This window comes from Nelumbo lutea, chromosome 1, assembly GCF_056320005.1.
Source record: "Nelumbo lutea isolate HS-2025 chromosome 1, American lotus-T2T, whole genome shotgun sequence".
Lineage (NCBI taxonomy): Eukaryota > Viridiplantae > Streptophyta > Magnoliopsida > Proteales > Nelumbonaceae > Nelumbo > Nelumbo lutea.
In genome coordinates this window covers 160,853,626-160,876,618 of record NC_142684.1, presented here as the reverse complement: position 1 = coordinate 160,876,618, position 22,993 = coordinate 160,853,626, and the positions used below count along the sequence as shown (strand labels likewise).

General features: G+C 36.1%; 1 protein-coding gene across 1 annotated transcript; it reads left to right on the top strand.

Moving 5' to 3' along the window:
- Positions 1 to 3,299: 3,299 nt before the first annotated feature.
- PHO1 (phosphate 1) lies at positions 3,300 to 12,856 on the top strand. The gene is made up of 15 exons (XM_088959710.1): positions 3,300 to 3,781; positions 4,718 to 4,798; positions 4,962 to 5,196; positions 5,289 to 5,631; positions 6,088 to 6,136; positions 6,706 to 6,777; positions 7,980 to 8,109; positions 9,392 to 9,512; positions 10,084 to 10,333; positions 10,954 to 11,058; positions 11,174 to 11,218; positions 11,413 to 11,565; positions 11,730 to 12,008; positions 12,103 to 12,239; positions 12,470 to 12,856. The coding sequence occupies exons 1-15, from the start codon at positions 3,542 to 3,544 to the stop codon at positions 12,558 to 12,560; spliced, it is 2,331 nt and encodes a 776-aa protein (XP_088815836.1). The 5' UTR covers positions 3,300 to 3,541; the 3' UTR covers positions 12,561 to 12,856.
- Positions 12,857 to 22,993: the final 10,137 nt, after the last annotated feature.

The following is a 22,993-nucleotide window of genomic DNA, read 5'->3' as shown; positions in this document are numbered from 1 at the left end:
AGATTTAAAAATAATAGAAAAAAAATAAAATACCCCCCCCCCCATTGACTTGGACTTGGAAATATTACATTAATGAAAAAGCAGTACAGGAAAAAACATGATAGCTAACAGACAAATCCATTTCTCACGTTTTGAAATAAAATGACAAATATGTCCGAATCCACGAATTAATTTCCACGTTCCAATGCCTTCAAAAGGCTAGGCAAGCCGTGTACCATGTGGTAACCATGCATGATAATTGATAGTCATAGCACCCATCCTTGCAAGCTCGCACAAGTCAATTGTATATGATAAACGAATTAATACAAGTATGTTTTGAAAATAATGTTATTATGGAATGATCCATGATTATCATATTTGATTTGTAATATTAATTTATATTTGTCCCCATGGTAGAAGAAAATTTATTTCATGTCATATTTTATTTGCAATATTAATTTTAAATATTTTAAAGGGTAAATTACAGATAATATATATATATATATATATATATATATATATATATATATAAGTCTTTCATTGTGAAAAAAATCATAGATCAAGAGAAAGTATTTGATAGTTTTGTTTATTGTAAAATGACGTGTGGAAAAAGACAGGATCTAAGCCTTCAATTGTGGGTCTCACCTGCAACCATGATGAAGATTTTGTCCCTTGTCGCCATATGCTAAACCTAAACCTATAAATTGCTAACCCTATTCTTCAATTAAATCATCCTGCTTGGTTGATGTTTTTATAAGTGTTTTTTTTTTTTCTTTTATGTGTTAAATCCATGAATAGTTATAAGTTATAAGCACGATGAAAAAAAAAACAATGTCTTAGGTTCTGAAGAGTCGTACATATACATCCTTAATCCTTGAAACACGCAAGCCGTTTGTCATACATATCCATCCTTAATCCTTGAAAAAAACAACGTCGTCATCATCCTATTCCCATTCAGGGTGAAAGTTCAACAATATCGGGAAAATTTATAATTTTTCTTTTTATTTTTCTCTTAAATTTTTTTATAAGATACAAAAGAAAAACAATGGAGTATAAAAATATAATGGAAAAGTATAGACAGGCATAATGTAGGTTTTTGAACTCCCATTTTATACACCAATGTTCGCCGGTGAATTGGCATCAATTCTGACCTGCCAACTTTTCCAACTGTACTTTGGGCCTAAAAATTTTGACCTGGGTTGAACTATTATTCTCTCAAAATATAATAAGTAGAAGCATATCAAAAGGCATAATGCACAATTTTTAGGTTTTCGGCCCTTGCCCAATTTCTGCTTCCAATGGGAGTGCTGAATTGAGCCTTCTTTATAGGGTGTTGGGACTTGGGAGCGGGCCCTCGACCCAAGTTCAATCTTTAGTATCAGCCAATTCAATATGGGAAACTAAAAAGAGAATTGGGCCCCTAAGGCCCATTGAACATTGCTATATAATTTAAAGGGTAAATTGTTGAAATTTCCCTTGAAGCTTTTTGATTGTTGTTGAACCTTCTTCTAAAGTTTGGTAATTGCAATCACGTTTGCTCAAATCTAGAATCTTCTAAAAAGAAGCATGAAAATGTCCAAGGTATCTATTTAATTACTTTTGGCCAAAATGTCCAGGTAATTGCATTTACCTGGGGTAAATAACTTAACAAAAAGCGAACGGAGCCCATAAAGAAAAAAGAAAAAAAAAGGTTGCATGCTGAAATAGGGGGAAAGGCAAGAAGAGGAGATAGTTGCTCCTCCTACAATTGAGATTTAAAGAGTGACTAATCAAACAGAATGATATAATTAATTCTCATTTCCTTTTTGGTGCTTTTCAAGTAGGTGTTTGGCATCAGTGCTAGGAACACAGCATCATGTTGGGATGCCTGGGTTGTAAAAGGGTGCTTATTTTTTGTTTGGAAGTGGTGCTATCACATAGATTGTTTTTTGGGAAAACAGCATTGGTTTTGCTTGGCACCAGTGCTAAAGAATCGTTTTCAGCATTGGTCATATTATCCAACATCCAAGATGATACCATATCATTGCACTGCTGGCAACAACGGATTGTTTTCTGAGAAAACATTGAATTTTCTATATTAGAAAATTTGTTTTTATTTTGAAAACCACTATTTTATTGGTTTCAAAAACATGTATTATTTTTTAAAACAAAACCAACTTGTTTTTTTACTTTGAAAACAATAACAGAATTTATGAACATAGTTTTTTTTTATTTTTTTATGATATGGCGATTCCAAAAACAAAACATTCATATTGTAGAACTCCTCGTAAGTTTTAAAACCTTCAAATTCTTTAAATTCTAAGAATTAGGAACTTCTATCGAGTTTAAATAGTAGTAGCAGGTGTGAAATAATGGTGAACAGATGGTGATCATCACCTGTAAGTGTTAATGCTTTTAATACTCTGAACCTCGGTATAAAGTAGTTCAGATTGTTAGCCATTGGGGTCAGAAAACCTGCTTTGTTGGATCCAAATATAAATATGCATGGATAGGTATTTCCTAGGGGTGCAATCCGGGTTGACCCGAATAAGCATTTTACAATTTACACTGATAAGCTCATTCAAATTGTGACAAAAAAAGCCCAACCCAATCCTGCTCAAGTTGCTCTCCCAGCATAGTTCTAAAAATCGGACTAGACATGAAACTATTTTGGACCAATTCTTGGATTGACCGGTCCGAAACGGAGAGTCCATTCTGATTTAAAAAGTAAAAATAATTAAAATAAAAAAAGCGGTCAAAAAAACATTGTTCAAGTCGATAGGGTGACGATTAAACCACTTGGATCAGCGAATTGACCGATTCTCGAGTCAACCGGTCCAGTTTTCAAAACCATACTCCCTAGTACATCCGTAATGGATTCAGGTTATGAACATGCATTATACGGGTCGAACCCGACCCGGATTGGTTTGACCTGAGTCCATCTTCATGGTAGAACCGTAGAATCCACAGTGGTCCATGTAATGTGCTTTCGCGGTGGACTTAATCATGTGCACCACAACAATGCCTCCACAAATGATGGGTTCAGATGGTCTCATTCAATGTAACCAATTCTTCTTCCTCTTTGGTCCCTTTTGAGTTTTAAACTGGACATATTATCACGTTAACAACGACAAAGATTGTGTACCTACCAGTATTTATCACAATCATTGATGGCTTTCGTGTCCAATAAAACAGTGTAGGCACCATTCTTCAATTGTTTTTTTCTTTTTGGCTTCTTAGGTAAATATCCATGAATCCAAGACTACAGCAATTTCATGTTTCCGTCTACATCATCCTTCCCTTTTCTCCATATATGGCATACACGTCCCCCCCACATGCTCACACATTGTGTCACGCGAGTTCATTACACGCGCTTACTTCTCATACTCAGTAATCTCTCCATGAACCGAAAGATAAAAATTTAAAAAGAATAAAGAAAAATAATTTTATCAGAAAAAAAACATTGAGAGAGAAATCTCTCTCTTCTCTGTCTTTTCTCTCTTCAATGTTCTATATATAAACCTCGTTAAACCCTCCAAGCTTCAATGCCCTTCTTCTCGTTTTTCTTCAGAAGAAACATAAAATGGTGAAGTTCTCCAAGGAGCTTGAAGCTCAGCTGATTCCCGAATGGAAGGATGCCTTTGTGAATTACTGGCAACTGAAGAAAAACGTGAAGAAGATTAAGCTTAAGCTTTCCAGAAAAGCAGAGGAAATCCAAGAGAAACATGAGTATGGGTTCTCCGTCTTGGATCCCATTCGCAGCATTGCGAAGAAAATCTCTACAAGATTTCCTAGCAGCGGTGTCCAAACCGAGATCATTCAGGTAGAAAACTACGTAAATATAGTACTAGACAGATGGATCTTGGATTTTACAAGGAGCTTTTCTATTCGTATTTCAGTTTTCGATATTTTTCTCCTTTAATTACATCTCACGGATATTTCGTCAGATTCCTTTTAGTGCTTTGTTCGGCTTCCAATAACGTGTTTTAAGTAATTTCCCTGAAGGGTCGATAGGTTTCATCAGATTTCAGTGTGTTTCGACTGTTTTGTTGGTTTTCTTGTAATGGTGTCAGGTTTTCCGGCAAGTTGAAAACAGAGAAATATCTGAAGCTTTCGGGCTTAATTAGATTTTCATTTGTCTGTTTTCTTCTTCCTTTCCAGCTTTTCCGTAAGAAAAAAGCAACCACATATATCATGTTGAGAGACAAATCGTAGCTCCCCTTCGTTCGTCCTCTTTTCCATATTTTCCACGTTTGAGTTACGTTTTTCGCTTTCTCCTTTCTGTCTGGTTTTTCTCTTCTGTTTCGATTATCTCGCTTTATCTTACTCGTGGGACATGCTTAGAGCCCAGAACGTTTGTCACTTCACCGATTACATATAACGATTCTTCCGGTCCTTTTCGCCGGAAAAGGAGAATCTCCGGTCACTTTCGGCGAGATTCATTAGTTTAGAATCTACTCCCAAAATGTTCAAGCCCAAAAGTCGCCCGGAAAGTCATAAACGTCGTCGAGCCCCGGCAAAGTTGTCACTTTTCAGCCTTGTTCTCTCTCTCTCTCTCTCTCTCTCTCTCTCTCTCTCTCTCTCTCTCTCTCTGCGTCAAAACGGACATGCATAGGAAAACCGTTGATAATCACGAAATCATCGTGAGTGAGAAGAAGAAATGAGACCCATTTAAAATCAAGTTTTTCACAAATATTAGGGAACTAATAAACTAATTAAAACATGGTAGTTTTTTAATTCTTCTATTTTTTTACTATAGGTGAGAAATAAAAATAGAGGAGGAGATGAAGAGGATATCTACCAAACGGAACTTGTTCAGTTATTCTCAGAGGAAGATGAGGTAAACTCTTTGCTTTATTGAAATTTGTATGATTTCTCGAGCTTTGCATTTGAATTTAAGCAAACCCATAAAATAGTTCTCAATGGAAATAAATGGTTTTATCTGGATTTATCTTCTGGCTATCTGAGTGTTTGTTTTTGTTTTCTCTTATGGGGTTGAATAGGTGAAGGAGTTCTTTAGCTGTTTGGATGAAGAACTCAACAAAGTGAACCAGTTCTACAGAACCAAAGAAAGTGAATTCATAGAGAGAGGAGAACTCCTCAACAAACAGCTACGTATTCTCCTTGAACTGAAGCAAATTCTTCATGACCGTCGCCGGAAGAATCTTCAGTCGAGATTGGAAGGCGGAACGCTTCCTCGCTCCAACTCCTCATCGGTTCGGAGCTCCAACCATTCAGGTCAATTTTCTTTTCTTTCTCTTCACGTTTTAAATCTAGTTTTCAAGAGCTAACCCGAGGAAAGAGAATGATACTGAATCCTTCTTACGCAGAGTTCTATACTGAATCCGATGAGACGCCGCCGGAGACCCCTGCACCGGACGAGATAATTGCGGCACTGGAGAGGAACGGCATTAACTTTATAGGGTCGCCGGCTAGAACAAAGACAAAGAAAGGGAAATCGAAGATGTCAATGAGGATCGATATTCCAGCAACAACTCCAACACGCGCAATCACATCAGTTACGTCGATGATTTGGGAGGATCTAGTGAACAATCCTAAGAAAGAAAGCGTAGGAGACTTCTTTAACAGAAAGAAGATCCAGTGTGCAGAAAAGATGATCAGAGGAGCATTTGTGGAGCTCTACAGAGGGCTGGGTCTACTGAAAACTTACAGGTGAAGACCACTCTGACCTCTGTGGGTAATAACTGATAATTTGGCACCATGAGAGCTGGTGAAGTTTCACGTTAAGGGTAAAATGGTCAATAAAAATCATGGCTGTTTCACGTAACCACGTAAAGCTCTCCATTCTTACTAATTGTCTAAATGGGTGAACGGAAGTTTTCCAGCTGACACAGAGTCACGGGTCTATTAGAAGGTTAAATCTGTCATTTTGCAATTCTCATCTGGTAAATGACTTTCTTGCCCGTGAAATAGGGTCATTATCAGGGAAGTTGGCCTTCGTTACAAGTTCCCATCACGCATTGGTTAAACGAGTTGTAAGACGGAAATTTTTGGGAATTAGTTGAAGTTTTTAATTAAGTTGTGTTTGTGACTTCGTGTGCACTTTTTTTGATATTCCATCTAAATTAATCAGAGACTGACTTATTACACTTTTGCTGTATTTGGCAGCTCACTGAATATGGTGGCTTTCACAAAGATACTTAAGAAGTTCGACAAGGTAAGGTCATCCACTAACACCCAACCAAACACAAATTAAATCAAGAATATCAAAGGGCAGTTTGGTCATTGAAAGGATGATATGATCTTATTTATACTGCCCAATTTCAAAAATAATAACAACAATAATAATAATAATATGATTTGCATATTACCATAAGTTGTAAAAATTTAAACCAGACCAAATTCGACTGATTGACCCAGGATCACAGATGAAAACCGGCTTTAGAAAAGATGAACCGGTTGGTTGAACTGGTTAAACCAAAAAAGGGATTAGGACTACTACGATTTGGGGTCAGTTACTTTTCTGGTTTTCTTTTCATCTAGAAGAATAATTAAGCCGGGAAAATCTATTGATTTCTGTGAGTCTGAAAAACTAAAGAACTAATATTAAGGAAAATAAGGAAAATATCTATAAGCTTTCACATGAAGAGTATGAAATTCTAACAAGCATCACTATCTATATATAGTTTGATGCAGAAGTAATTAAGGAAGAGTTTCGTTTCTTTCAGAAATGAATTAGTTGATGAATTGAGAAAGACAATTTTGTAACGGAATTACTTTTAACAGGTGGCCAACCAACAAGCTTCAGGGAGCTATTTGAGAGCAGTGAAGAGATCACATTTCATCAGCTCCGACAAGGTATGGTGTAGCATTAGATGCCTTCATCTCATACGCATATTCTAACGTACGCGTGGTGAGTAGACACGCACCACATGCCACATGTCTCCGACTTCCTTCACAGGAATTTGGAATTCATTTCACGAGCTCCAACTCAGACCAGTGCTTCCAAAAAGCAAATAAAGATGCGCATTGTACACCATACCAAAATACATAAATAAATAAATAAATATATCCCCATAAGCAAGGAGAAGGAATGAAGGACGGATTATAATCGTAATCTGTGTCCTTGTCATCGGCATAGATTCGACGACAATGCCCATCAATCTGAACCATCCATTAATTAATTCTGGATCATCCAATCATCCCCATCAATCTTAATAACCATCTTATGCCCTGGGGGTGCTTCTTCCAACTTTTATTATTTATATATATTATGTTATCTTTTTGTCATTGACAGAAAAAGAAAAATTAAAAGGTAAACATACTTTGAGCTAAAATTTATCATGTAAATAATATTTCTAATATTCTGAAAGTATCCTATATATCTATCTACTTCTTTTATCTTCCCTGTTTATATTCTTTTAGATAAGATAGTCATGATCCCTGTCATGTCTGTATATATAAAAGCACTCATCTTCTATTCCATGCAAAATTATATTTTCTTTTTTAAAAATTTTTACACCGATGTCACAGGCACATCTCATCATCATGGGAACATCTTCCATAAATAAATGTACAAATATGAGAGATGTTTCTAATGTACAGTAAGATGTATCTGTAAAGTCAATGTGAAGTGACTTATTTAAAGAGCTAACAGATTCCAAATCATACATTAGATTTGGAATCTGTTAGGGTACATGTGCTGCACCTGCAGCCTGCAGGCCCATTGACACTCACTAAACGAAGAACATGCACTTTAAAGGGTTTAAATCCATGCACGTTTTCATGAAAGGAGCCTTGCTAAGTGACTAATTGAACTATTGGGTCACCCGCAGTCAACTGGAAGCCCAATTCTCAAATTTATGACCAACTCATGGCAACTTGGTTGATAAGACCTCTCGCTGGTTGTAGAGGAGACTTGGGTATAGGTATGGGGTGGGTAGTAGGCCACGTCCATTTTATACACTTGAATTTATAATAAATGTGGATAATAATAATTTAATTTATAGGATAATTAGTCTTATTCTGACTGAATTATATATTGATGTGTATGGGTGAAGGTGGTAAGACTGGCGGATGAAGTGGAGTCCATATTCACAAAGCACTTCGCCAACAACGACAGGAAAAAAGCAATGAAGTTTCTGAGGCCCCAACAGCAGAAAGAATCTCACATGATTACCTTTTTTGTCGGTAACTCCCACTATTTTAACTAGCTACTCTCTCTCTGCACTAAACAAACAAACAACTTCAATATTCCGAATTAGATCCTTCCAACGCTTATTCACTGCAACTGCCCTCACTCGCATACTCTCTTCCATTCATTTTGTCTCGGTGAAGCCGATGATGATGCCCCTTTTAGGTATCGAGCTATGGGTAGATACCCAGACCCGAATAAGCGCACAACCAGGCGGGTTATTGGGTTCATATTTGCTTTTCACCAATCGCCATCACAGAGTGGAAATGGGCTTGGTGAGTTGGCAGTTGGGAAATCACTTACTGCTTTAGGAATTATGACCATAGGTCATAGTCCGCGTCAGCTTGATTAAAAGGGCTCACATCCACTCTGATCATGCGGGCCTAGTCACCCCTGACTATGACGGTATGGGAATCCATTATCCGTACATGCACTAACTGAATCCTTGCCATTCAATTTCAGTGGGCCACTACTGGGTATAGGATTGCCATTTGCTTAATAGGAGGGTGAATTTCTGTCGTCACTTTGGGATTTGGGAATTGATTCCTACCTACCTCGCAATTGGGTTGAGTTAGGTTTAGGTGAAGACTGAATACACTTAGGGTTGATTTCGGGTTGGGTCGGCAAATACTAAACTCCAACTCTAAATGTTTGGGTTAAGATTGACCCACGGGCCAATTTGGATCATTCAAAAAAAAAAAGTGAAATTTTAAAAAATAAAGAAAAAAATATATAATAAAATGCTAAAATTAAAAGAATTAATCTTAAAAAACCAAAAATAAAATATAAAACTTGAATATTTAATAATTCAAAAAATAAACAATAAAGAATAAATGATAAATAATAATAATTAAAGAATGAAATTTTCTAATAATATATAAAATCTCAATTAGACCTAACAATCGGGTTAGCAGATTGACCCATGACCCAATCCAATTTAACCCAGTTTTTTCCCGGACTGGGTCAGATCGGGTCATTCTTAAATTCAGATAGTTAAATATGAAACCCTAACCTATTTTTTCGGATTGGGTTGGATCAACTTTTTGCCAGGTCTATTCCTACCTGACACCAATCCACTAGTTAAATGCTGCCGTTCATCTGAGGGGCCCTTCCTTACCAATTAGAGAAATCCAAATCTATGATCCAGTGGTCAACATGTGAAATGGTTTTGATGCATGGATGAGTATCTGGGTGGGGGCCCAACGAAAATCAAGTAAGAAAAGAATGAGGGAATTCATGCTGATTGCTGATGCTTCTTATCTGCACCGTTGGTTGCAGGGCTGTTTACGGGTTGTTTTGTAACGCTGTTCGGTGTGTATGCAATCCTGGCTCACTTGTCTGGTATGTTCTCTGCTACATCGGAAGTTGGATATATAGAAACCGTCTACCCCGTTTTCAGGTATCGGGATTGATTCCAAATCTTCTATTTATACTTTTGTTTTATTATAATTTCACAAATATCATCCTTTTTTTTTACCTAACATGATCGTAGGGTTTATCGAACAATCCAAACCCGGCTGGCTCAGCCTAAATTGGGCTTGGATTTTTGCTGGGCCGGGCCTGGGCCTAAATCCCTGGGCTTTTTGCTTTTCAGGCTGTGCCCAGGCCTGGTCCTTAGATAGTCCGAGGCCAAACCGTCTTTAACCCAATTACTGCTTGTGCTAATAAATAATAAATAGGTTTAGGACATTGGGCGTTTATTTATTGTCGCACGAACCCAAGAGTGCAAAATTTTACTCTGGGCAGGGCCTAGGTTGGACACAAATCGGGCTTGACATCAAGCTCAGTCCGGGCTTAAGCTTTAGGCCCATGACTGATGGTTGGGATCAGTCCGACCTGAAGCCACTCCAACCCAAATGGGCCAAACATGGGATAGCAAACTGACCCACCCCATTGTGTGAGGGCCCACTTGGACTCTCACAGTGTTCCTGTTGTATATTGTTGATACAGAGAAGTTATTTTTTGTGCAGCATGATTGCTTTGCTCAGCTTGCACCTGTTCATGTATGGGTGCAACCTTTTCATGTGGAAGAGCACCCGGATCAACTACAACTTCATATTTGAATTCAATCCAAGCACAGCTCTCAAGTATAGAGATGCCTTCTTGATCTGCACCTCCTTTATGACAACGGTGGTGGGGGCCATGGTCATCCACCTCCTCTTAAGATCCAACGGTTTCTCACCAAGCCAAGTGGATACCATCCCTGGGGTTCTCCTTCTGGTGAGATGTTACTACTCCACTTTTATTAATGCTTGCTTTGGTTTTCACCATCAAGTGTTGGTTCTCCAGATACTTTGATTGTCATAGATTACAGACAGACTTTGAATCACAGAAGAAATTTCACTTAATTTGGTAGAGAAGAAAAGTCTGCAACTAAATTGTAGCTAGCCAGAGGATTTGTTTTGGTATGTGATGTCCCAACCCAAGAAACTCAGTTCTCTTTTGTTGCAAACTTTGAAGCCACAAGGTGAAATTTGAGGTTGCATTCTTTTTCTGAACACTGGAAAAGTTGTCTCTTTACTGACCCAATCATATCTTCCCCCAGTCATTTCTTTTTGGTGCCACCCCATTAAGACACGGTTGAAATCGGTATACTCTAGCCCAACAACCAGTTTCACTGAGAAAACAGAGTTCTCTAGACACCCTTCTTACTTGCTTTAATGCAGAACTTTTTGATTGTATGTTAAATTAATGCAGTAAGATATTTAAGGAGACATGGACTCATGACCTGGGACACATTGGATACAGAGATACCTATTAAAAACTACATCTTTTGTAATGCATTGGTGTATTAATCAGTGTTTGAACTTGTGGCTAACTCTTCAGTGTTCTATTTTCAGCTTTATACAGGCTTGCTTATATGCCCATTCAATATTTTCTACCGCTCAACTCGTTACAGTTTTCTTCGAGTTATGCGGAACATTATATTTTCTCCATTTTATAAGGTATGCTGCTTCTATTTTTCAAAAATTTTCATTGTTTATCATGGCCTGGTATCTGCATAAATGCTCAAATATGGTACTGAAAGAATCTTGTGATCTGGCATGTGACAATTTTCAGGTTTTGATGGTAGATTTCTTCATGGCTGACCAATTAACTAGCCAGGTAATGTCCCTCTACTATAAGCTCAGCTAATTTGAACATGCATATTTATCACTTATTTAGCCTAACAAATCAAAAATTTAGGACAGTATCAACAGAAATTATAATCATCACCTTCACCTAAGCCATTCCATTCTGCCCAGTGCCATATCTAGTGCTTCTCTAACAGTAAATGCTTCTTCAATTTTCATTCTCAGATTCCATTGCTAAGGCACATGGAGTCTACAGCCTGCTACATTATTGCCGGAAGCTTCAAAACTCACCAATATGAGACCTGCAATTCTAGCAAGCTATACAAGGAGCTTGCTTATGTTATCTCATTTTCACCATACTATTGGCGTGCCATGCAGGTATATGATCCAAGTTCTTTATGAAAGGTTCAATAAATGTCTGAAAATTTGCAATCTTGTTCTTCCACCAAAGAGAAATCTTGGCTCTAAATTCTATTGGAACTTTATGATTACTGAAATGTTGGCTAACATTTTGGTACACTGTTGTAACTTGTAAATACAAGTGTGCAAGAAGATGGTTTGATGAAGGTGATGTCAACCATTTGGCTAACTTGGGGAAGTACGTTTCTGCCATGCTGGCAGCTGGTGCCAGGCTAACATTTGCAATGCAGCCTACTCAACTATGGCTGGTCATGGTCATAATCACATCTTCCATAGCAACTGTTTATCAACTGTATTGGGATTTTGTTAAGGACTGGGGGCTTCTCAACCCAAAATCCAAAAATCCATGGCTTAGGGATGACCTGATCTTAAAGAAGAAGTGCATCTACTATGTCTCAATTGTGAGTTTTTCTTCATACATTGATGCTTTATTTTCTGTCTTCCCAAATTGCAAATATACAATTTCTGAACAGAGCAATTTCTCTTCAACTGTAGGCCATAAATTTGGTGCTAAGACTTGTCTGGGTGGAGACTGTAATGCGCTTCAACTTGAAGACAGTTGAGTCTCGACTGCTAGACTTTTTCTTGGCTTCCCTAGAAGTAATTCGACGTGGACACTGGAATTATTACAGGTACTTTAACTCACTCCTTTTGACTGTTGATAAGAAGAGAAGATATGGGAAACATCATTTCCACCGTTAGCATTTTCTTTTGGAATATATAGCATAAACTGTGTTTGAATGACTGACAATTGAATCAAATCAAATACATTCAAAAACATAAGGTTTACAAGTTTGGTTATCATTTCACCCTTTAAGGAAAAATAGCCTATCTAATACATCAATTTACTTGGACTAAACAGGCTGGAGAATGAGCACTTGAACAATGCTGGCAAATTCAGGGCAGTGAAGGCAGTACCATTACCATTTTGCGAGATGGACACAGATTGCTGAAATTGTTTCTGGGGGAACTTGTACAGTAAATCTGGGACAAGAAGCAATTAACTATGGTGGATATTACTAATTGGAGTGCATGTTTTGCTCCAAAACTGCATGAGTTCTGACTCATCTTTATCTAGAGACTAACTTAGTCTGAAATGCAAGGTTTCTTAATGCAGTGAAGAAGGGACAATCCAGATGAAGTTGTATCTCTTTTGTACATTTCGTTATTTGGGATTTGGTGCCAAATTGGATTTAGTGAGTGTATTATTTGTGTTCAGAAAAGTTTGATGGAAGTGTTTTACATAAAAGAACAGCAGAGCTTCCAAGGTACGAATTCAAAACTGAATATCCTCAAGGAAAAGGTAAAAAAAGAAGTAAGCGAATCTATGGGAAGTATCCTTATTAGGAATCAGTGAACCTAATAATGCCATTACTGATGAACAAGTAGAAAAGCTTAAGGAATTGATCTATAATAAATATTCATAGGTAAAAAGAAAAAATAAATAAAATATGAAAGCTGGTTAGGTCCTATACAAGGCTCAATTAAGAATATGTTATGACAGTAATATTGTTTTAGTGTTTCTATTTAGATATTAAGGGGGGCGTTCTACAACATGAATGTTTTTGTTTTCACTTGTTTTTGGAATCGCTACATCAGCAAAAAAACAAACAAACAAACAAACAAAAACAAAAGCATGTTCTTGAATTCTGTTGTTGTTTTCAAAGGGAAAAACAAGTTGGTTTTGTTTTAAAAATAAATACATATGTTTTTAGAACCAACAAAGTATTGGTTTTTAAAACAAAAACAAAACTTTTAGTATAGAAATTATATGATTTATGGAACATGATGTTGAATAATCAAACGAAAACATGATTTTGAAATCAGATTCTAGAACACGTTTTTGGTTTCAGTTTTGAAAACAAAAAATGCATAAACAACCAAGTTTCTGAGAATAAGTTATTGCCATGTTAGCAGAGCGAGGACCCATAACATCATAAGTAAATATAATTGGGTTTCCTATAAGGAAGAAAACATTGAGGTTATATAACATCATCTTCCCAATTCTACACACAAGTCAACAAGAACAAAAAGGCTAAAAATGACCAAAAAAAATCATATTTTTTACTCTCTTCTTCAACCTGGTTATAATGTGTCCATGAAGTTTATTTAATGGACCTCGCTAACCTGTTTCTTTGGTGCAATAGTATTGAACAGACCTTGAGGCCCCATTCGCTTTTCGGTAATTTACTTTGCACTTACTTGGGGTAAGTGTTTACTTACCCAGGTAAGTGCATTTACCCATGTTCTTTTATTTCCCAGGTAAATAAGGCAATGACCATTTTAGCCATACAAACTCATTATCAAAAGAGGCATTTTTGTTCCCATTCAAGGGCTAATGACTTTCCCCCAGGTGGGAAAGTTATTTATCCACCTAGGAGATGGGTATCACTTATCCAGGAAAATAAACTTTCCCTAGTCGCCACATAAAACTGGAAAAAGAACATGGGTTTCTTGGTCAGTGGGAATCAAAATCCCATTGACCAACTTTCCCCCTCTCAAACTCTAAAAAAAGAATGCCCCCTTAATGGTTCAACCCCATCATTCAATGCATTCAATTGTTATTTCTCTATCATACTTTTATCATCTCTCATACTATAAGATCCATTTCCAACTTTGAGGTGGAAATAATTATTTCTTATTTTTCTTTTGGTGGAACAAAAGCAACAATTCTAATGCATGCAATAAATAGAGAACCATAAAAACACAGGCAATTTATTGTTAAGTAGCTCTCAAGTCCAAACGACTGAACACTATTTGCAATAGAGATGTCAACTTTTGGAGCTTCCTTTAGCCACATTAAAGTATTGGTTTAATGTTTCACCATTTTGTAGCTTTTATTAGATGCTCCTAGATCATCAGAATTATGATTCATCAAAGCATGGTTTGTATCTTCTTTTATATGCTCTTGTGCCAACATCTATGTAGCTCAACCTGCTGATAACTAAGAAGGTAGGAAGGAGAACATTGTGCATACTTACCCCTTCCCATGGCCATTGACTTCTTATTCTTGGTGGCTTGGTTGTGACAAGAAAATGAACTGAGTTATCAACAAATTCATACAGGCATGGCATTTATGGTAGTCTACAATTGGAAGGGTTATTTTGTCATGATACAAGCAATTTAAGCTCAGTTAACACCTTTAGAATATCATGTCATATCCTTCAATAGTTCCTTCTTGTCCATAGGCCCAATAGTTCATTCATCTTAAGACAGTTAATGTAGGTGTTATCCAGCCAGGCCCCACTAATTGGCTTCTGTATTTTTGACTACTTCACCTGCACTAGGACAGGGGGAAAGCCCTCTCACAAAATGTGAGTAGAAAGAATAGTCTATTACTTCAAGTTCATAAAATCAAGAAATATTGTCATAGAATGGAAGATCAGGAGCTATCAAAATGGTAATACAAAGTAGATGCTAAATCAAACTCAATAATAAACCCCAATAAAAAGGTTAAAAATCAAACATCAAAGATAATAATCTATCTTGAAATTCCTAGACGGGTCTTTCATTGATTATTTGGTGTCAAGTGAGAATCAACTCCTAAATTTTGTTAACCAAGATCTCCTTCAACCTTAGGCCACACAATCTGGATAGCCAAGCTGCTCATGCCACATTACGCTTGAACAAGAGGTGGATACTATATTCATTATCCAAACCACAAACTGGACATATAGGAGTAGAGAGGATACACCCTAAATAATGAATGTCTATTTCCTAGCATTAGTTTTTAGTTTCACATACACCTTCCAAAGAATTTTATCCTAGGTAGTACCTTAGGGGTTGTTTGGTACAGTGGCATTGCACTGCCGTTGCATTTTGGGTTGATTAACACGAATTAGTGAGAAATATGTGTGGCCGAATCAAATGTGTCATTTCAACCAGAAAATGCATGTGCCTGAGAAACATTAAATTTGACATTTTAGGTAAAAATAATATTTTGTATTAATCAACTCAAAATGTTTTAGAAAAAAACAAAAAAAAAAATCTCTCTCACACAAATTTGTATTGATCAACCCAAAATGAAATGGCAACACAATGCCACTGTACCAAACACCTCCCTAGTTACCAATTGATCTTCCATAAATTTGGGTTGCTCTAGTTCTATTTCCCTTTGCTTCATTTGTTTCCTCTGGTTAGCCAAGTGTCAACACCAGATTTTTGCTCAGCCCGCCGCATGAACCCCCCCCCCCCAATTCACCCTAAATTCTCATCAGACCCTTCCAATCCTTTCAAAATACCTAAAAACCCAAGAAACCCGAATTTTACCCTAAGAGCCCTTAAATCCATTGTTAAATCTTCTCGTCACCAATCCAATGGCCCTGATCATCCCCAATCCGCACCTCAATCCTCAGACTAGACACTACCATTAAACCCTAGACAACCTATAATACCTAGCTAGCAAATTTGAATTCAAAATCCCTTCGCTTACCCTCTCATCAAATGAAGATTCCATTTCAACCCCCCTCGTTAAGCCTAGAACACCCACAACCCAGATTCCCTCAATTTTAACACATCCAAACCATTCTTACCACACCATTAAACTCTGAACATACCAAAACACATGCCTATAAAGTTTTAACCCAAGATTCCCCCATTCACCCTTTCATTAAACCAAGATTCCATTTCGAATCTTTTTGTTGACCTAAATTCCTATGATCTTGACCCTCCAAAACTAATATGACATAACCATCAGATCCGAGACACCTCCAAATATACACCTGTAAAATTTCAGCTCAAAACACCCTTCTTTTCCCCTTAACCACACATAGATTATGTTTCAAGACTCTATATTAACCAAATCGAGTCATTTCCAAATCTGCCCCATCCGGGCCCAGTTGGGCTAATTCAACCTTACCAATCAACTCAAAATGTCTAGAAAAACCGCCCTGTGAAATTTCAGTAAAAAATATCCCCGTTTACCCACCCATCTGGAAAAATTCCTTTTCAACCAATCTCATTGGCTCGCATACACAAAACCTTTCTTTGCACCTAAACCCATCTTAACCCTCCATTTTTTTACCTAAAAATCCCCACCTTTGAACTAGAACCCTTGGTTTAACCTCATGGACCAGTTTTGACCAATGTTTACAAAATTCTAAAAAATGTCCTTAAATTTCGTAAAACTTTACAAAAATACCCCTGGTGCTCTTTGAAAGGGGTTGGTTGATTCATTTCGCCCTAAGCTCAAGAGATCATTGTTAAGGAAATCTACTATTCATCTTCGTTTTCCTTAGACACATAATACAGGCGTCGGCGTTTTCTTCTCCTTCCTCTCTCTGGTTACTTCTCTGATTTCCCTACTTTATCCCTACCTGTGAGACCGAGATACAATGACAATGACGTGCAACTCCACCATTGATTCTAGTTTAAGCGTGACATCCCTTCTCAATGAAACCAAAGCTAGGGAGATTGTTTTATTCCAGAAAATCCTCTTAGACAAGATTCATCTCGTCATTTTTGTATGAAGAATATTGTTAGTTGAAACTGTAACAAGTTTGGACTCCCTTTGCATGTCGATTGAGTTTAGGCCATGACATAGAAGGTATAACCCTCACACAACTCTTTGTTAATTTGCTTTTCCTTTCTTTCGTTATTGTTTGGTTTATCGATTTATTTTCATTTTGTTATTGTGAAACAACTAAGATCTAAAAGGAAGGGTGAAGTTATCGAAGTTGGTGATGAAGCTCATGTCAAACCAGCTCTAATAGAGTAACTAGCAATAGCTCAACTCTATTACCCCCATCTGTTCATCACATCCTTATCGTTGTGAACCTTGAATCGATCATTTCTTGGCTTTTCGATTTGCTTTGTTTTTAGAAACAAATGATAATGATGATAAGTGTGTTGGTTCTCGTCCATATCTGCTTTGTTTTCTTTCCTTTCTTTTTTATTAAAGTCTAAGAATATTTTAGATGAAATGGTTAATTGCTTTTTGGCTTTGAATCTCGGTATATGTTCCAATGCTCTGTACCCATTATCAACTGGTTGTGCATTACTTTTTTGTCTCACTTAGTGGTTGTATGAGCACAATATACCCTATGTTTGTGTTCGTTTTGATTATATTGCTATTTTTCTAGGTAATGGATTTAATAACCACCGACTGTAACTCCTATTGAGACTGATTCGAGAATTGAGATGGTTTGCAGTTTAGCAACAATGACATATAGCTGGAGAAAGACGTTGATGAGAGCCTCTTATTGCAGGATCTCATTTTGTCATCAACAAAATGCCTATATGTAAAATGGAATCAATAGAAATCGGGGGGAAGGGAGGAGATGGCAGAAGAAGGGTGTTTTATCGGTCTGTAAGTTAGGATAAGTGCTAGCCAAAGGGAGCGGGGCAGAATGAAAGCAAAAGGATTAAATAAATAAGTAAATAAAATAATAGTAATAAAGATAATTGAAAAAAAAAAGAAAATAGGAAAGTATATGTGAATAACAGTGAGTTTGGTCCATAAATTTGTGAGGTTAGCTCAAGAAGTAGGATGTATTGGTTAGATAGGGAATGAAGGAAGAAAATAAGCCACCGAGAAGAAATAGTAACAAAAATGAAACACACACACACATACACACACACACACACACACACACACACACACACACACACACACACACACACACACACATATATATATATATATATATATATATATATATATATACCGAGAAGAAATAGTAACAAAAATGAAACACACACACACACACATATATATATATATATATATATAACAAAATAAAAAAATACAAAAAGATAAACATAAAAAAGTAAAAGATTCAAAAAGTTAGAAAATAGGAAATGGGGTTCCATGAGGAAACAACGGAAATAATTGATAAAACTACATAAAAAAACAAAAATAAAAAATGCATAAAATATTAATAAAATAAAATTAATAATAAAAATAATTTTGGGAATTATCTCATGTTGATATTCTTTCCATTTGTCTGCTACATTGAGTATGCTCTTAGTTAGTTGGAGATTATTTTATTTGTGTATTGCACTCATTGGAATCCCATGTAGGCCCCACCTATAGGACCCAAGAGAGGGGTGTCTAACCCCTTCCCTCTTCTATCCCAGTTTTACCTAGACTGGTTTAGTTGGTGCCTTGGGCTCTGGAGTCACTATTGAACAAAAATGAGTTTTGATGCAATTCTTGGAGGTCCCATCACTTCCATTTCCTTAACTAATGAGTGGCGATTCTATTTCTAGGCCGAGTGAGTCATTTTTTCAATGCTTACAGACTAGCGACTCCATTGGAAAGTTATTGGACCATAAGGTGGGGCCCACATGGGGTGCCCATGTTGTTTATTTCTTTTTGAATAAAATTATCCTTGTTTTGCTAGTACTTTGTTTGGATATTGCATTCCGATTGCTTTTATTTTTGTCTAGTTGAGAATAAGGTAGCTTTTTTATTGCTTTTTCTCTATTTTGCTAGTATGCCTGGCTTTTGATTAGGTCTTTTGGGTTGCTATTTAGTTTAGAAAATTTGCTTGCCTTTTTTTTCAATTTGAGCATGTTGTTTCTTCATTTGCATCCAATGGTTTGTTTAGAGTTGTGGGTTTTTAAGAGTATTGCTATAATGTATTTATGTTTATTTCTTTTATTCAATAGTTGTTATTTTAGTTTCTTTTCCTTTCTCCTTTGCCAATAAGATGTATTTGCCTCTTTATTTCTAATAATGGTTTCTTGGAGGGGATCTTAGTAGAATAAGTTGTAAGATCAAAATAAAGGATTGACACATTTCTAATTCAAGCATTTCTGTTATGGATATTCTTGGAGTTCATTATGTAATGCTTGTTGGGACTATCAAAGAGGTACATTTCTTCATCACATTTCGTTTCTTTGAATGCTACAAAATGATAACATGTCGAGATTCTCCCAAATTTTGATTTGGCATGAGTTGGTGTAAGATTTTGGGTGAATTCACATTCTTGAAGGCATGACATGATGGAATGATAATGGGGTACTTGTTTACATGCTTAAATTTCAAGTTGTTTATTGTTTTTGAATCTAATATTGAATGAGTTTGAATGGTTATATAACATGATTCATGCTGAAATTCACTTGTTTTATGTGGTTGTCAACTCAACGTGATGAATTTGATATTTTTTGTAAGAACATTGCTGAAATTTTTGAATTTAGATTTTCTTTGGTCCTCAATATGTGAAAAAGGTCGATTATAAAAGCATTCTTATTGCTGAAATTCTTAGGTTTTGGGATTTCTTTAGTCCTTAACATGTGAAAAATGTTGATTCCAAAAACATTCTTAGGGGGCATTCTTTTTTTGGGTTTTGAGAGGGGGAAAGTTGGTCAATAGGATTTTGGTTCCCATTGACCAAGAATCCCATGTTCTTTTTTTAGATTTATGTGGGGACCAGAGAAAGTTTATTTTCTTGAGTATCACTTACCACCCACCTCCTAGGTGGGTAAATAACTTTCCCACCTAGGGGGAAAGTTGTCAATACTTGAATGGGACAAAAATGTCCTTTTTAATAATGGATTTTTATGGCCAAAATGGTGATTGCCTTATTTACATGAGAAATAAAAGAACATGGATAAATGCACTTACCCGGGTAAGTGTTTCCCAAGAAGAACTTACCCAGGTAACTACTGCTTTTACCCGGGTAAATAACTTACCGAAAAGTGAACAGGGCCTTAGTTCTAAAATTCTTAGGTTTTGGGATTTCTTTGGTCCTTAACATGTGAAAAATGTTGTCTTTTGAAGCATTCTCATTGCTGAATTTGGGACTTCTTTGGTCCCCAACATGTGAAAAATGTTGATTTTAAAAGCTTTCCTATTGCTGAAATTTCTAGGTTTTGGGTCCTCTTTGACCCCAATGTGTGAAAAATGCAAGTTTTGTGATTATGTTCATTGATAAAAGTTTTGGGTTTTAGTTTCTTTTTGTTCCAAGAGTGTGAAGGGTGATGATTTTAAAAACCTTTTATTAGTGAAATTTCTGGGTTCTTTTTTATCCAAATGTGTGAAGGAGGTTTGATTTAAAAACATGTTCATTGCTGAAATTTCTAGGTTGGGAGTCCTCTTTGACTAGTATTTGAAAGATACAAGTTTTTGGAAACATATCTATGCTGGAGTAGGAAAGTTCTATGTGGCTTTTCTTGAATTCATTTGTGATAAATATTTTGTGGTCTAAAGACTTGTTCTAAATGTGCTGCTGAAATGTTGTATGCTTTATGTGGAACTTTAGAAGATTGATGTTATGATAAACATGATGGTTTTTTATTAAACGCTTGCAATGAAATATTAATGTTCATGATGATAAATGACAGAAGATTTGTCTTATGAATTTCAATTATGCTGAAATGCGGATTCTCATATGCTCTTTTGGAATTAATGCTTCAATGAAATAGGTCTTTGGGATGGGGTTTAAAGATGAAATAAACTATACATGCTTTGTCCAAGAATAACACAATCAAAGAGGTTAAGTGTTTGAATTGAAATAAAAGAGCCATGTTGATCATTTAGGCTAATAGGAAACATGTCACATAGTGGAAAAATCCAAGATTTAAATATTGAAACTCAAATAAAGTATGTAAATTAGGGGGATGGTGAGAGCTTTGAAATATTTTGGTTCTAGGTTAGTGGGTAAATGATGTAATTGGTTGTTTCTAGGATAAGCATGAATAAAATGCAAGCAAATTGGGTATCATGTGTGGTGAGGTAGAATAAATTAGCTTTAGGATTCATAGTTTAATTCTTGTTTTTTCATTTGTGGGCAATAAAATAAAGACTTAGTCTAATTTTAGTTTTAGTGAATGGTTTCATTAAAATCCTTGATTCTTGAACTCATCTATTCTGGAGACATTGGAAGAGGTTTCGGCATTATTCTTTTAATTTGATGTTTATTGACTTGGAATGCTGAAATGAGAGTGAGTTTCTAGCTTCTTGGGTAGGTTTGCTTCTCTTGATCTTGATTGAATTATTGATCTTCTTATTGTGGAGATGTTTGGGAGAATTTACAACATTAGTCTTTGAGGATAAACATGATCAAATGCTGAAAATAGAGAGAGTCTTTAAAATCATTCACGAAAAGTAATCTTACAAACCCTGAAGAAGCCTTGGAAGTTCACTTAGATTAAATAATTTAGGCCTTGTTGGAAGTTGAATAAAAGGTTTCCTAAGCTTAAATGTGTTCAAAATTCAAGACAAAGGACCAAAAAAAAATTAAAATAAAACAAAAAATAAATAAATATAAATAAAATGAAGAAAGAACAAATGCTAATATTTATGGTAGTAAAGAAGAAAGGGGGCTGCATTTAATAATTTCACATTCCAAATAAGTATACTCTCCTAGATTGAAAGTTAAGTGTATGTGAATTTTTCTCTTATGTAACTTGTTTTTAGTAAGTATGTTCTTTTACTTGATGTTTGGTTTTGTTAATCATGTTATTTACATTGTATATGGTGATGCTATTCAGCTATGATTTTATCCGCTTTACTTTTTAGCATGTTTGATGTCACTAACTATTTGGTGCATTGGGCTCTGGAGTCACTATTAAACAAAAAAGAGTTTTGATGCAATTCTCGAAAATCCCATCACTTCCATTTCCTTAACTGGTGGGTGGTCAACTCAAGTGAGTTGTTTTTTCGATGCTCACACCAAGCAAAGTGATAATTGGACTTTGTGAATTTTATGTAAATTGTAGAATTTCAAACATACAACTACCTTTCATTCTAACTGTGATTGACTAGAGACAAAATCATGCATAGCCAATTGGGCAATTTAACACAGAGTGAACAATGCCAAATGTTTCCTCCATATAATGGCTAGGTCCCATGTAAGCCCCATGTATATGCAACCTTTGAATTCACATTTGTGTTCCACAACACATCCCAACCGTGTATTGGGAATATCTCCCATACTTATCACTGGGGGATATTTCTAATGCACACCGAGATATGCATGTGGGGCGTTTATGGGGCACAGGTGTGAACTTCAACCTTTCATTCTCCCTTTTCAATGATGGCTAATCTTAGGTTGTCATTTTTAAAGGGTAAATTACTTAAACCTCTCTTGCATGTTTTGAAAATAAAGCTTTAACCTCTCCAAAGTCCTCTATTGACATTTTAGATAAATTATAAAAACAAACCCTTTCTAGTTTGATGTTAAAAAACCTGATTATCGTGCTTTTAAACACTGAGAGGTACAAAGAGTTAAAATGTTCATGTTTAGGGGGCCCGGCCCATGAACAGGTAGGCGCTACAGTTAGTCAACAACTGTTAACCGTGCAAGTGGTTGAATCTGCCATAGACCAACAACCAGACAATATGCCAATGAAAATTACAACATTGGCAAGATAACCATGAAAAGCTTGACCCATTTAACTCGATCAACAACTTTTGCAATATGACCTTGAAAGCTTGGGC